General features: G+C 31.4%; 1 protein-coding gene across 2 annotated transcripts; it reads right to left on the bottom strand.

The window, feature by feature from the left end:
* LOC109332225 (protein ABHD17B-like) lies at positions 1509–6790 on the bottom strand. 2 transcript variants are annotated; one of them, XM_019567132.1, is made up of 5 exons: positions 6047–6790; positions 4743–4779; positions 3316–3552; positions 2856–2903; positions 1509–2240 (listed from the first exon to the last, which is right to left on the bottom strand). In XM_019567132.1, the coding sequence occupies exons 1-5, from the start codon at positions 6373–6375 to the stop codon at positions 1680–1682; spliced, it is 1212 nt and encodes a 403-aa protein (XP_019422677.1). In that variant the 5' UTR covers positions 6376–6790; the 3' UTR covers positions 1509–1679. The 2 variants fall into 2 exon arrangements, with proteins under 2 accessions (XP_019422677.1, XP_019422678.1); XM_019567133.1 differs by lacking the exon at positions 2856–2903.

Genomic DNA, 16558 nt, shown 5'->3' with positions numbered 1-16558 from the left:
TTAAGATATGTTCTTCACTAAAAAACCAATAAACGACCCGTTTTAAAAATAAAAAAACTTAATCAAATATTTTTAAAAGACCTAATTTATCAACACAAGTTTTGGGCCACTCATAAATAGCGTTGGGATGAATGACCTAATTTAAAAAATTAAGGCATTTAGCAGGAGAGAAAAAAAAAACCAACATAACTTATGGTAGGATGTGCAATTCACGTGGTTGTGAATATGAGTGAAACAAAATTGGAGGGTGTGTTAGTGACATATTACGTGACCTATTATAACAGACTATATCGAACTTTTTTCATAAAAGTGTTAGGCAAAAGTTTTTCAAAAAACTTATTTAGCTTAATGGTTAGCTTTTAGGCAATTTAAAATATCTATTAATTCTAATGATCTGACATATTTAATTTAATTATATTATATAGTAATATTTATATTATACATAAAATTTCAATATAAAAATATATAAAAGTGAAATTTAATTGTTGGAATTATCTATCTTTATATAAAAAAGCAAAATTATTTACATGTTCAAAGGTAGACTTGTTGACTTCCTTAAATATATAATGAAATAAACATTTAAATAGGTTTGCTTGAAAAGTAAAGAGACAAAACTAGAATATACTATATAGGTTATATAGGTTGTGTAAGGAACTAATATATTTCAAGATACGTGATTGTCATTCATAATAAATTTTGTTATCAAGAATTGAATTTTTAATATCTTTATTTTTATTAGAGAATAGCATGATCTTACTCAAGTAGACTGACATTTTGTAGATAAAACAATTAGTATGACTTCTTTTGGGCCCTATTGAGTATTGAACCAACTGGTCTCTAGCGAGTTAGAACACCATTCTGTATTTGTATAATTAAACTTATGACCGAACATTAACAGCAACACATGGAGAAAACATTCTGATTACTACTTAGATGTGACATTGTTTGAATAAAGATTAGGTCTTCTCGCAGCATACCCAATGATTTGAACCAACACTATCCATCCATGTCAAAATTCATAACCGACATAACTTTCTGTTGCCTTGCCAATCGCATGTTAACTTTTACCAGAAAAAATGGCAATTAGGCTTTTATCACCAACCCATGAAATTGCTTGCGTTCTGCTTTCATCCTTTGTGCAATGAAATTTTTTAAACTACTCAAAATTTTCATTCATGAAAAAAGTGTACTCTAATTTAGTTTCAATTTTGTTCTTTGTAAAACTAGTTCCCACAACATTATAGAATTAATGGTTTAACAAAGGTATAAAAGTTTAAAACTAGTGTTTAAAAAAATAAAGAAATTGTTTAACAACATTATAGAAATTATTCAACCCTTTTCACCTATATTAATATTAATATAGATGGTCATAATCTTAAATACTCAATCCTATATGCATGATATAAGTGAAATGGCCGAAAAGTATTGTCAATGTTTCATGACTAAATAGACTTAAAAAATGGGAAGAGACAATTATGTTACTCCACACTCCAAAGTTGCCTTGAAAGTTGATTAAAACACCAATACTTATGAGTCAAAAACTCCAATAGAGTTTAAGAGACTAAAGGTAAAAAAATTTAGAGGACATTGGATCATATCATTTTCCTAAATGTCACCAATCACTTCATAATATTAAAGGGTGTTAGCAACACTGGCCATCTATACAAGCATATTAACCTTTATCCTTTCTGTTTTCCATTTGTGCCATTGTGTTTTCCCATACAACAGAAACAACTCATGCAGTAGCAACTTGGTCTTGCACACTTAGGGTAGCAGCAGCTAGGCATTGAACACTTTACACAACAGCTAGGCTTTGAGCATTTTATGCAGCAGCAAGGTCCAAAACAATTTGAGAATTTCGGTAGTCGGCAACACTTTATGCAGCAACTTGGTTTACAGCATTCAGGACAGTTGAGAGACCAGGAAACATTATTTATGCAGCAGCAATCCGAGCATTCGGGACAATTAGATGTACAACACTTCTCGCTGCAGCGTGTGCAACAGGAACAAGTGTTAGACCTTGATTGCAGATTCACACTTTGCCGAATCTTGATTAGGCGCTTTTCTGTTGTCAAATTCTCCATTTCTTGGATGAATTTGCAAAGATGGCGTATGAAATCCGGGTAAAGCTCCAAGTTGCAGTGACCACCTCCTTTAATCCACAAGGGGTCATATGATTCCCCTGCCATTTTCCATAGTCTATTGCCATGTAACCAATTGACAACGTCGTCTTCTGTGCCCTGCAAAACAATTTAGCAGCTTAGATGAAGATTTAAACATGAGATATAAGTAGAGGTAGCCTTTTTCAGAGTTCATTCAAGATGAATCTTCTAGAAAGTGCTATTCATAGCTTGGCCAATAAATAACAATCACTTTTTCCGTAAGTTCTCCTTCCCACACATGGAGCAGAGAAATGAGATATGGAAGATACATATGCTAGTGAATAAAGTCAAAAGGTGATTTTGACATGATTGTTGGTGTTCACATTCCATGAAATGGCATGGGAAAAATTGAGAAACAAGGGCCAAATGATGCAAACTCAAAATACATGCAATATGATAATTTCTCTAAATACTTAGTCACCACTCATTCATGTCTGAGACATTGGTGCTTTAAATTATCTTCTTTTAACAATACAGTCACACTACAAGTTTACTCACTCACTAACTTAATCCGAAAATCTTTAGTGAAGTGCTATCCTTTTTCTTTTATTTTCATAAACTATATATATGAAAAGCTCCAAAACCAGAGAAACATTATGCACACTAACTACTTTGTCCAGTGCATTAAATGTTAACAGAAACAGATGCAAAAAGGTAGCAAAACTACATGATTAGAGTGCAACATATGCTCACATGTATAACTAGTACAGGGCACTTGACCTTCTTTATTTTGTTGATGTTCTGCATGATATAGAAAAAAAACATTTAGATCACATGATACAATGCAGGAAAATAACATATACTACTTAATTTAAACATTAATATCTAGTTTGTTGATAATTTAAAGAACCAAGTTTGCCCTTCAGGAAAAATGTGTCCTTCAATTTAGTCTCAGAAATGGAAAATTTCAATTTAATCCCTAAGAATCTCAAATAATAAATCAAAATAATCCTTGATAGGGACTAAATTGTCGCTAAAATCTGCCACGAAAAAGACAAATTTTAAGATTGTTAGAATTTTTAACTTCATAGGACTAAATTGTAGGTCACATTTTTTCTCAAGAACAATGTTTATTTTATATAGTATTCCGACTTTAAACACAAGTGCAAGCTATAAATTCCTTTATAATCAATAATCTTGTTACATATATTACCTTGTAAATGTCAAAGCAAAATGTGAAGTTCACATGACAGAGCACTCGAAGACCAGAAAGAATGCCACTGTGTAGAACCACACCTCTTAACCTTGGCAACTTAGCTGCCAAGTGAAGTGTTGGTCCACTTCCAACTGATTGTCCATACAATATTATCTCTTCCTGGCTAACTCCATATTCAGTTTCAAGGCATCCGTATATTGCTTCTATGTCCGCATATGTGCTAGATTCACTAGGCTGTATAATTTCGAAGTATATTTTCAATATATCAACATGGTATTCATAGAATCTATGATAAAGAAAAACTACCATTTAATTCTAATGAGACATGCCTCATTACACAAACTTGTAATAAGAGTTCTTCCATTTCCATGTTAGTACACCAAAGAGATTACAAATTTACAATAGTAATGACATCAAACTGGTCAGAAATTTAGCATGACTAGAATCCTATTGTATGCATACATGTGAATACACATATTATCTTCCAAGGATATTATATATTTCAGCTTAAAATAATTTCTAATTTTACAAGTGCTTATTTATGAATACAGACACCAGTACCCAAATTTACTATTATGATTTGATGGATTGTGATTTGGCAGTGTAAAATTGATGTATAAAAGATGATATATTTATAATTCATTAAGATCATCTGATCAATTCTAATGGTTGAATATCTTTTGAACTTTAGAATGAACCTCATATAAGTCTAGCAATGTAGGAGAATGAGCTCATCGCCCATCTTCTTCATGTTCGATAGGGCTAGAGATGAAACTTTGTCCAAAATGCCTAAGGCTTTAGGCAATTGGACTTGTGCACTCCAACATTTGTACTCTCTTTACTCATCTCATTTTTTGCCGATGTAAGGCTTCTTTTATTTTCCAACACTCCCCCTAAAGTCTAATTAACTTGGCTATTGACTTTGTGACGACACGAGTGTTATAGGATTACTACAATTGGTTTGTCTATGACATATTTGTAGACTCTTCAACACCGTCATACTGAGGTGTCTACTGCCTAACACAACCTTAACTTTTATCCAAGCTTAGGACAAACTATGTGTAGCATCAAATATGCATAATCAGGTTTATCGACTTCAACACTCCGATATTGAGATCATCTGATCCCTTATATACACACACTCATAGATACATTTTGGTCGGTTCAATGACCATCCATTAGCTAAAACTGATTCAGTTTATCCAATACATCAAATTTTGTATTGTAATTAGATAGATCATAATAGATTAACAGGTTCCTTCGCCATCCCTAATCGCTTGGCCAAGAATAGAAAATGACATACAGTACTCTACCCTATCTAGGAACTACCCTTTTTACAAAAAACAGAGTTATGCTTGAGCATGGGTGTAGTAAGTCAATGCGACGGAACTAACTCATTTTGCATTTGTTGAAGAATAGCATACCTTGCCAGTAGAGGCTCCGTATCCAGAGTAGTCATATCTGCAAATAAAAGGGAGCAGAAAATATTAAGCTTCAACTTTAGTCCAAAATGTTGCCCCAAGAGATTGAGTGTACATCAATTTCTTCTTTTAAAAGTTAATTACATCAATTGATCACATCCATCTCCAAATTTGACTTGACCAAATCTCTTTATAGCCTAAATTGAGAGAAATTTGCTGAGTGGTAAAATCAAATAATAAACTAAATTAATGTCAACCCAACCTTTTTTGAGCTAAAATGCATATTTACTCATTATGTAGAGCTCAAGACACAATAGTCAATCATATCAAATCTTGAAATGAAACTTCTGGTGCAAATGTGACTTGACTTGTAGTAAAAGATAAGCTTCTAGTGTTTTAATGATAAGGTAAATATGGTATATGCATATATCAACACATAAAAGAGAGACAATGAAGGTGACAGTTTTTCAAAAGTGTAAGTAAAGAAAACACTAGTCTTTTTTTTTTGCTAGCGTGAGACGACAATGTTCACGTCTAACAAGTTTAAGCAATTGAGCTGACTCTTTAAAACAGGAAGAAGATAATGTTGGAACATGGAAGGAGAAAAAAAACTGTCACAGCAACAAAAGACTAATAAAATGCAATGCAGTGTTCCCATCCATATAGTGGTAAAAACTCAAGTACTTAACAGTTTTGTACAGAGGAGAAAAAGAAAGTGAAAATTGAAGACAAAGAGAGTTCAGGAAAAGATATTTACAGACTATCAATAAGGAATCATAAATAAAAACTACTTTTCACCCCTTTCACTTTTACTTTTCCATTTTTTGTTTGTTTCTTTAGGAGAGCCCAACCTCAGGTGCTAAAAATCCAACTCCATCTACTTTCTACTTTCATTGAAAAGAGTTACTCTGAGTTAGTAAAAAGCATTGACATTGGCATTTCTGATTCACACTCACTCACCAAGAGATCTAAAAAAACACACAGAGATAAATAAGTCACCAAACTGTAAAAAGCAAAGCATAGATACACTTAACTTTAGATCTAAGTTCTACCAAATTATTAAAAAGATTAGAAGAAGAAAATTATATTCTTAATAGATGAGAGAGGGTTAAGATACATTTAACTAGCAAGATAATACAAAACAAGGGTCAGAGGTAACGTAAGGTTGAATGAAATAACATGTGAACAAGACAAAAAGAAAATAAAAACAAAAACTACATTAACAACAAAATCAGAAGAAAAACAAGTTCAAACTATTTTTGGTTTTATGATTATTGTAATTTGAATAAGAAAAGGAAACAACTAACCCCATGAGATTAACTCTAAGATTGACCTTGAGTTGAACAAAGAGATCATAGAGTTGACCCAAATCAGCAGCATTGCCATGAGAATAAAGCAAAGTGAGACGTGCATAAGGGTTCTTCAAATAGAAAGCTACAATCTTGTTACCATGTTTTGTATCAACAAGAAGAACATCCAAAGAGTTGTCATCGGCAGCGTTTGGTATCACCACCGCCGGAGACACCTTAGAAACCACCGTGAGCTTCCCGTCTTCCCGTTTTTTGAGCTGGTAGGTTGGTGGAGAAGGAGGAAAAAATGCAAACTTTGAAGCTAGTAGAGAAACCATGCACCCCATTCATTCACACCCAACAATAGATAAAAAAACTCAAACTCATTTCATGGTTACAAACACTCTGTTTTTTGAGCCTGCGTTTCATGAAGCCATGTGGGTAGTTTACAAGTTTTGAACTTCATGGGTTTTACAAAATGGGTTTGGTTTTTTTGGGCAAGTTGAAGTTGCAGAGTTCTATAAAAAGGAATGAAGATAGAGAGAAAGAGAGTTTGTGTTAATGTTATTGAAGCAGGTACTAGTGAGAAGAGAGTAGTGTAGTGGTGGCAACAACATAAGATAGTGATAGAGAAAGAAAGGACATAAATCTTAATAACAAAATATAGTTTAGTTTAAGTGCATGACTTCATAGTTGTCAGCTATACAGTAATGCAGTTCATATCATATTGTATTTTCTCTCTTCTGCTCTTAACTGACACTTTTTTATTGGAAAATGATCATACTTCCACTCTGTTTTCTTTTGTATATGGTCCTATACATCAATCTTTTACTTACCACTTTTAAGTTAGGCTAGAAAATTTATTAACTAGTAAAACATTTTGTGTTTACTTTCATTTATAGGCTCAAATATTTGTAATGTTGGATTATGTTAGTTTTAATCACCCCATCACCTTATGACTCTGGATATATTTCTTTCCTTTGATCACATTTTAAACAAATTTGTTTTGTTTACATATACTGAGTAATGAGTGGTTTCATTTTGTAAGGAGTTTAAGAAGTTATCATGCTTTTAACTCTTTACATGAGGATAATATAGTATTATTAAAAGAATAAGGTAGTATTTTATTTCATTTCATTGTAAGTGCAATTTCTTAGCTTATAAGGGATAGTTGTGTTTGGTGTTTTATGATGTGAAGATTGAAAGAGAGTAATGCATGTTCTCTGGTGACTACTGGTGTGTACAGCTTGAACTATCTGGCTACTCAGCACTGACACCTGTTTTTGGTACTTTTACCCAAAGCCTATTGCAGAGTAACGTTTCTTTGGATTTCATTTTGGACTTTCTTATGCCACCGGAAACAAAAATATACAATGTTTTTTATTGCAAAATTATAATATAATTTATTTAATTTACTCTTTAATCCTTATAGTACCAAATAAAAAGTTCATTCTCTTTTTTATTTTTACTTTCTATCCAGAAAGTATTCACGTCTCTTTGCGCATACAAGATCAATTTTTCTCTAACACGTTTTAGTATATGTAAGATATTTTATCTCAAATGTCCAATTTAAAATTATTTTTATCGATCTCGACATTTAGTCAACATATTTTTCGCATCTCTTAGACGCTTGTCTCAAATTATAAAAAAAATTATGAAGATTGGAATTTTGGATGTATAATATATTAATACCATCTTCGTATTTAGTTGTATATTCTTATAATCTTATGTCCTCATATCTTGTATGTTAGACATTGTGTCCAAATCCCAATACAAGTATTGGTATAGTGTTCAAAGTTCATGTTGGATTCCATAATTCATATCCATAATTCATATTCTTTATCACCATTTCTTCTCTACCTACAAATAATGCATAAGGCTCTTCTTTTAATTTTATTATTAAATTATTAAAAGTGCAGGTAAGACTAGGATAGGATTAGACCTCGTTGGAAATAGTGTGCAATATTATTCGAATTCCTCCATGAATTCGTGGCATGCATGAGGACCAAAGAACACAAAAATGTAGTAGATAATAATTTAAAGTCTTTGTTTTCTAAGTTGGCATCAATGTCAATTTTGATGGCTACTTATGATTAATTATCGATCAAATCAGACATAATCATGTTTGGGAGAAATAATTCTTCATCAAAAGGAAAAGTTATGCGGATAATGCGTTTTGTAAGAGTGAAAAGACAATGTTTTCATCATTAACGAGGCTGAAAATTTGCGTCCAGGTGGTGATAATTCGTTGCAAAACTAGCATTTTTATCATCCGATTTTCTCTCTTTTTAATCTCTTCTTCCTTTTAAATAAATTGTAATAAAACTTGACTGGTGCAATACATATGTGGGAGAGATGTAGTGTTGCTAACTAAGTGATCTCTCATTATAACCATAGTTTAAGTACATCTTCAGATATTTCTCTTTATATCAATTAGTTTTGAGATAAAATCTTAACATAATATTATAATTAGAATTTATGGATCGAAAGATCTCCTTAAATCATAATAAAAAATAATTCTTCACCTAATCCAACAGACTTATGTAAAAGGAGGTACTAGAAAGTAAGTCTTTTATTAATAGCGTTATAAGATTTCCCTACTAGTATTAAGAATCTTTTTCGAGTCATATTCAGTAACATAGAATTTTTAAGTGAGTTATGTAAACTTATTGAAGATTGATATACCTAATTTAAATACTAGTTTTATATATCTTGGTGATATTCTTTAATCTTTAAATAAGGAACTTTTATTCACCATAAGTTTTTACCGAATAAAAGAAAACGGTATATTTCAATTTAACTAATATAACTAAATTTGAAGAGAAATACCGGATTTTTTTTCATAATTATTATTTGGTGAATTATCATCTTCAATATCTTCATATCCCCCTTTCTTTCCATTACTTAGTAATCACTTTAATTTTATTCAAGTCTAATTTTGTCTCACACTTTATCATCATCATGTACTATAGTCAACTTATTATCTTCCTTTTTTTGACATTTTCCCCTGATTTCCTCCCAGCCTTAGTGGGCATATAAGTCCAAATCCAAGATTACCTTATTTTAAGGACAGATCAATATACTTTTTTAACAAAAAATAATAATAATCAATTAAGAGTTAATTTGAAAGTTAGATTTTGAAGGGGAATGAAGGAAAAATGAAGGCATGAGAATCATCTTACAAATGTATTTTATGATTCTCAAATTTTCCTTTTTCCTCCAAAATCTAGCTTGAGAAGTCCTATAATAGTAACAACACCGTTTAGAGGCTAATGATTATGCCAGGGATTAACTTGTTCATCTACTTTCAGTAAACGCCTTTGACATTCCCTTTTATTTCTCAATCAATGATATGCTCTCTATATTTACTTTTAAAGCTGTACCATATATATTAAACTAATCATTTGTTTTTTATAAATGTTTAACGTAAATATTCTAACTTCACCTGATTTGACAAATATAATTATTTTAACCGTAAATAACTTGTGTTGTCTGTAAAATATTGGATTCGAAAACAACTATATAAATGTAAGACATAAAATGTAAATATCTAGATTTAAATGGGGGCAGTTGCACTCCTCCCTATTTGAATTTATAATTCACAAATAACATGCTTAATAAGTTAATAAACAAAGTATTTTTATTTCATTTTCTAACCTAGATATGTTTCTGAAACACTAAATTAAAAAAGTTAAAACATATTAATCAAAGCTCAAGATTTTATGTATACCACTTAAATTTAATTAGACAAGACCACAACTTTATAGGAAAATAAGTGATAATTTATTGGGTTAATCTTCAATGTCCGTATCTATGCTTATGGATTAATTTATTATTACATTTTTTGTCGCATGTGTATGTGGCTATTGGTTCATGGAAGGAACATGCATTGCACAATCCTCATCAAGATTTGGTAACCCTCTTTGGTCATTTTAAGTGTAATAAAATATTAACTCCGCTGCATGAGAAAGTGACATTATTCAGGTGCCTCGTGCATGCAACCTTAAACAACGCATTATTATTCAAATCACATTGCCCTAAAATCATTTATAACAAAAGTTCATTATTAAAACAAAACTAAAAATAGTATTAACTCGTGTGGAATGTTAATATCACATGTAAACTTGGTTACAATGAAGCAGCATCGTAACGCTACTACCATAGCAACAATTCAAAGGGGGACCAGAGCAGAGTTATAATTATGTTTTCCGAAAACATGAAAGTATTACATCATTATTGGTTTGTGCAGGGAAATAAAAACATAAGAAAATAATGAGGGTATAGTACCCTTGCCCTTCGACCTATTCTCGTATTTCGCATAGGAATCATAAGAAGCAGAAGCAAACTTGCTATAATCCATGGGGCACACATTATAGGGCGAATCTTGACTCAATGGTAAAATTGCTTACTTTATAATTCGGAGTTCATTTGTTCAAATCTTATAAACATATTCTTCACTTATAAAATAAGACTGCGTTCATCTACTTTTTCCTTACGTTATTAGGTGAGACTCACGATAATATTTTGAATTGTTAGTGTGGGGGCACTCGTGGTATTACTGTTTACCCCACACACGTTTTATTCGAACTTGGCCAATCTGAAAGTTCAGTTGAAGGGACATATAAATAGAAAGGTAGAGTAAAAGTGAGAGAGAGAGAGAGTTTAATAAAAAAAAATAGCACGCATAGGGAGAAATATAGGTGAAGAAATAGAGAAGTGAAGAAGCTTAAAAATAGAAAGAGGGGTCACCAACTGTCTGACTATGCATGTGGTTTGAAATTATTTCTTTTCTTTTAAAAGAAAGTTATTATAGATCAGCAAGGAAGGCAAATTATTTTAATACTAAGTTACTTCAAATTTATAGGTCACTTATCAATTGAGATTACGAGTGCTGAGTTGACTTTAACCTTTCAAGTATCTTTTCAAACTTAACTAAATCCGTTGGCAATATTTTTTGTAGTTCTGGCAAGTAATTGTTAATTTTACATTGAAGTGAGTTAAAAAACATAAGAAAACCCCACACATTCCCACTAGCTTGAACAAAGCAGATCTTTGACATGCAAAAGCTAGCAGAGAACAGCAAAAGTTTGCTCTGTAAGGGCAATATAGGACACTTGTCCTTAAATTGTCGTACATAATGGCAATTTTGGTTCTGTGCACAAATTAATGTATTGAGCATAGCCTGGCCAGGACTGAAGCAAGCATTGCCATCAGATTTACAGCAACAATGAAACTCACCAAGGTTGCACTGATAATTTTTTTTGACAGATTTACACTGCGCTATCAAAAATTGAAGAAATGTGTGGAGGACTATCATTACTTGCTTCCCAAACAGCCCAAATATTCCTTGTAATCTTGATCTGGGCCTAAAGTTAATAATGATGGGATGAATTAATAAAGAATGGATTAAGTTTATGAGATCAAAAAGTTCAACTTTTTATCTTGTAAACAAATTAAATTATCTATGTTGGCCTCTGTTTCTATGATATTGCCTTAGAAGAGTTCCACATACATAGGGTATATAAGTTTTTTTTTATGAGTACATATGGTATAGCTATCTATGCAGATGAAGATAAACATGAAATTGACCAGATGTAGTGATTTTAGCAACAACAATCTTCCATTTGCATTTGAATTATGCAAAGTCACCGTCTAAACAATTTGATTCTGAGAGGTTATAATATTAACAAACTACTCATCTATAGAGGAACGAATTTAACTTGCAATTACAAATGGAAGTAATTACCTTTTATCCCTTTAACTAACTAAAAGAGAGTCAGATACATCAAATTGTAAAACAAAAAGTATATGTAGTGTTCTTATCAGTCAATGGACTGGATCTGGAAAGGGGCTAAGAGGGATCTGTACTGTAAGGTGTAAGCAATTGAATTTCAACCTTCTGGAACAGACTCCTGATGAATTCAACTCTGTTAACGGTATGCGTAAAAAGAAATATGGAAAACATATATTTGGCTGCAAACTTTCATCAAGCTAATCAATGAGTGTAGTAAATAGAAAGCTACAATCTTGTTACCATGTTTTGTATCAACAAGAAGAACATCCAAAGAGTTGTCATCGGCAGCGTTTGGTATCACCACCGCCGGAGACACCTTAGAAACCACCGTGAGCTTCCCGTCTTCCCGTTTTTTGAGCTGGTAGGTTGGTGGAGAAGGAGGAAAAAATGCAAACTTTGAAGCTAGTAGAGAAACCATGCACCCCATTCATTCACACCCAACAATAGATAAAAAAACTCAAACTCATTTCATGGTTACAAACACTCTGTTTTTTGAGCCTGCGTTTCATGAAGCCATGTGGGTAGTTTACAAGTTTTGAACTTCATGGGTTTTACAAAATGGGTTTGGTTTTTTTGGGCAAGTTGAAGTTGCAGAGTTCTATAAAAAGGAATGAAGATAGAGAGAAAGAGAGTTTGTGTTAATGTTATTGAAGCAGGTACTAGTGAGAAGAGAGTAGTGTAGTGGTGGCAACAACATAAGATAGTGATAGAGAAAGAAAGGACATAAATCTTAATAACAAAATATAGTTTAGTTTAAGTGCATGACTTCATAGTTGTCAGCTATACAGTAATGCAGTTCATATCATATTGTATTTTCTCTCTTCTGCTCTTAACTGACACTTTTTTATTGGAAAATGATCATACTTCCACTCTGTTTTCTTTTGTATATGGTCCTATACATCAATCTTTTACTTACCACTTTTAAGTTAGGCTAGAAAATTTATTAACTAGTAAAACATTTTGTGTTTACTTTCATTTATAGGCTCAAATATTTGTAATGTTGGATTATGTTAGTTTTAATCACCCCATCACCTTATGACTCTGGATATATTTCTTTCCTTTGATCACATTTTAAACAAATTTGTTTTGTTTACATATACTGAGTAATGAGTGGTTTCATTTTGTAAGGAGTTTAAGAAGTTATCATGCTTTTAACTCTTTACATGAGGATAATATAGTATTATTAAAAGAATAAGGTAGTATTTTATTTCATTTCATTGTAAGTGCAATTTCTTAGCTTATAAGGGATAGTTGTGTTTGGTGTTTTATGATGTGAAGATTGAAAGAGAGTAATGCATGTTCTCTGGTGACTACTGGTGTGTACAGCTTGAACTATCTGGCTACTCAGCACTGACACCTGTTTTTGGTACTTTTACCCAAAGCCTATTGCAGAGTAACGTTTCTTTGGATTTCATTTTGGACTTTCTTATGCCACCGGAAACAAAAATATACAATGTTTTTTATTGCAAAATTATAATATAATTTATTTAATTTACTCTTTAATCCTTATAGTACCAAATAAAAAGTTCATTCTCTTTTTTATTTTTACTTTCTATCCAGAAAGTATTCACGTCTCTTTGCGCATACAAGATCAATTTTTCTCTAACACGTTTTAGTATATGTAAGATATTTTATCTCAAATGTCCAATTTAAAATTATTTTTATCGATCTCGACATTTAGTCAACATATTTTTCGCATCTCTTAGACGCTTGTCTCAAATTATAAAAAAAATTATGAAGATTGGAATTTTGGATGTATAATATATTAATACCATCTTCGTATTTAGTTGTATATTCTTATAATCTTATGTCCTCATATCTTGTATGTTAGACATTGTGTCCAAATCCCAATACAAGTATTGGTATAGTGTTCAAAGTTCATGTTGGATTCCATAATTCATATCCATAATTCATATTCTTTATCACCATTTCTTCTCTACCTACAAATAATGCATAAGGCTCTTCTTTTAATTTTATTATTAAATTATTAAAAGTGCAGGTAAGACTAGGATAGGATTAGACCTCGTTGGAAATAGTGTGCAATATTATTCGAATTCCTCCATGAATTCGTGGCATGCATGAGGACCAAAGAACACAAAAATGTAGTAGATAATAATTTAAAGTCTTTGTTTTCTAAGTTGGCATCAATGTCAATTTTGATGGCTACTTATGATTAATTATCGATCAAATCAGACATAATCATGTTTGGGAGAAATAATTCTTCATCAAAAGGAAAAGTTATGCGGATAATGCGTTTTGTAAGAGTGAAAAGACAATGTTTTCATCATTAACGAGGCTGAAAATTTGCGTCCAGGTGGTGATAATTCGTTGCAAAACTAGCATTTTTATCATCCGATTTTCTCTCTTTTTAATCTCTTCTTCCTTTTAAATAAATTGTAATAAAACTTGACTGGTGCAATACATATGTGGGAGAGATGTAGTGTTGCTAACTAAGTGATCTCTCATTATAACCATAGTTTAAGTACATCTTCAGATATTTCTCTTTATATCAATTAGTTTTGAGATAAAATCTTAACATAATATTATAATTAGAATTTATGGATCGAAAGATCTCCTTAAATCATAATAAAAAATAATTCTTCACCTAATCCAACAGACTTATGTAAAAGGAGGTACTAGAAAGTAAGTCTTTTATTAATAGCGTTATAAGATTTCCCTACTAGTATTAAGAATCTTTTTCGAGTCATATTCAGTAACATAGAATTTTTAAGTGAGTTATGTAAACTTATTGAAGATTGATATACCTAATTTAAATACTAGTTTTATATATCTTGGTGATATTCTTTAATCTTTAAATAAGGAACTTTTATTCACCATAAGTTTTTACCGAATAAAAGAAAACGGTATATTTCAATTTAACTAATATAACTAAATTTGAAGAGAAATACCGGATTTTTTTTCATAATTATTATTTGGTGAATTATCATCTTCAATATCTTCATATCCCCCTTTCTTTCCATTACTTAGTAATCACTTTAATTTTATTCAAGTCTAATTTTGTCTCACACTTTATCATCATCATGTACTATAGTCAACTTATTATCTTCCTTTTTTTGACATTTTCCCCTGATTTCCTCCCAGCCTTAGTGGGCATATAAGTCCAAATCCAAGATTACCTTATTTTAAGGACAGATCAATATACTTTTTTAACAAAAAATAATAATAATCAATTAAGAGTTAATTTGAAAGTTAGATTTTGAAGGGGAATGAAGGAAAAATGAAGGCATGAGAATCATCTTACAAATGTATTTTATGATTCTCAAATTTTCCTTTTTCCTCCAAAATCTAGCTTGAGAAGTCCTATAATAGTAACAACACCGTTTAGAGGCTAATGATTATGCCAGGGATTAACTTGTTCATCTACTTTCAGTAAACGCCTTTGACATTCCCTTTTATTTCTCAATCAATGATATGCTCTCTATATTTACTTTTAAAGCTGTACCATATATATTAAACTAATCATTTGTTTTTTATAAATGTTTAACGTAAATATTCTAACTTCACCTGATTTGACAAATATAATTATTTTAACCGTAAATAACTTGTGTTGTCTGTAAAATATTGGATTCGAAAACAACTATATAAATGTAAGACATAAAATGTAAATATCTAGATTTAAATGGGGGCAGTTGCACTCCTCCCTATTTGAATTTATAATTCACAAATAACATGCTTAATAAGTTAATAAACAAAGTATTTTTATTTCATTTTCTAACCTAGATATGTTTCTGAAACACTAAATTAAAAAAGTTAAAACATATTAATCAAAGCTCAAGATTTTATGTATACCACTTAAATTTAATTAGACAAGACCACAACTTTATAGGAAAATAAGTGATAATTTATTGGGTTAATCTTCAATGTCCGTATCTATGCTTATGGATTAATTTATTATTACATTTTTTGTCGCATGTGTATGTGGCTATTGGTTCATGGAAGGAACATGCATTGCACAATCCTCATCAAGATTTGGTAACCCTCTTTGGTCATTTTAAGTGTAATAAAATATTAACTCCGCTGCATGAGAAAGTGACATTATTCAGGTGCCTCGTGCATGCAACCTTAAACAACGCATTATTATTCAAATCACATTGCCCTAAAATCATTTATAACAAAAGTTCATTATTAAAACAAAACTAAAAATAGTATTAACTCGTGTGGAATGTTAATATCACATGTAAACTTGGTTACAATGAAGCAGCATCGTAACGCTACTACCATAGCAACAATTCAAAGGGGGACCAGAGCAGAGTTATAATTATGTTTTCCGAAAACATGAAAGTATTACATCATTATTGGTTTGTGCAGGGAAATAAAAACATAAGAAAATAATGAGGGTATAGTACCCTTGCCCTTCGACCTATTCTCGTATTTCGCATAGGAATCATAAGAAGCAGAAGCAAACTTGCTATAATCCATGGGGCACACATTATAGGGCGAATCTTGACTCAATGGTAAAATTGCTTACTTTATAATTCGGAGTTCATTTGTTCAAATCTTATAAACATATTCTTCACTTATAAAATAAGACTGCGTTCATCTACTTTTTCCTTACGTTATTAGGTGAGACTCACGATAATATTTTGAATTGTTAGTGTGGGGGCACTCGTGGTATTACTGTTTACCCCACACACGTTTTATTCGAACTTGGCCAATCTGAAAGTTCAGTTGAAGGGACATATAAATAGAAAGGTAGAGTAAAAGTGAGAGAGAGA

The sequence above is a fragment of the Lupinus angustifolius genome, chromosome LG18 (genome assembly GCF_001865875.1).
Source record: "Lupinus angustifolius cultivar Tanjil chromosome LG18, LupAngTanjil_v1.0, whole genome shotgun sequence".
Lineage (NCBI taxonomy): Eukaryota > Viridiplantae > Streptophyta > Magnoliopsida > Fabales > Fabaceae > Lupinus > Lupinus angustifolius.
This window is presented reverse-complemented; position numbering and strand designations above follow the sequence as displayed.

Coding starts and splice junctions, on each gene's coding strand:
- LOC109332225 (XM_019567132.1), bottom strand. CDS start 6,375: ATGGGGTGCATGGTTTCTCTACTAGCTTCAAAGTTTGCATTTTTTCCT. Junction 4,780..6,046: donor CTTAGAGTTAATCTCATGGG/GTTAGTTGTTTC, acceptor TTTTATTTGCAG/ATATGACTACTCTGGATACG. Junction 2,904..3,315: donor TTTGCTTTGACATTTACAAG/GTAATATATGTA, acceptor TATATCATGCAG/AACATCAACAAAATAAAGAA.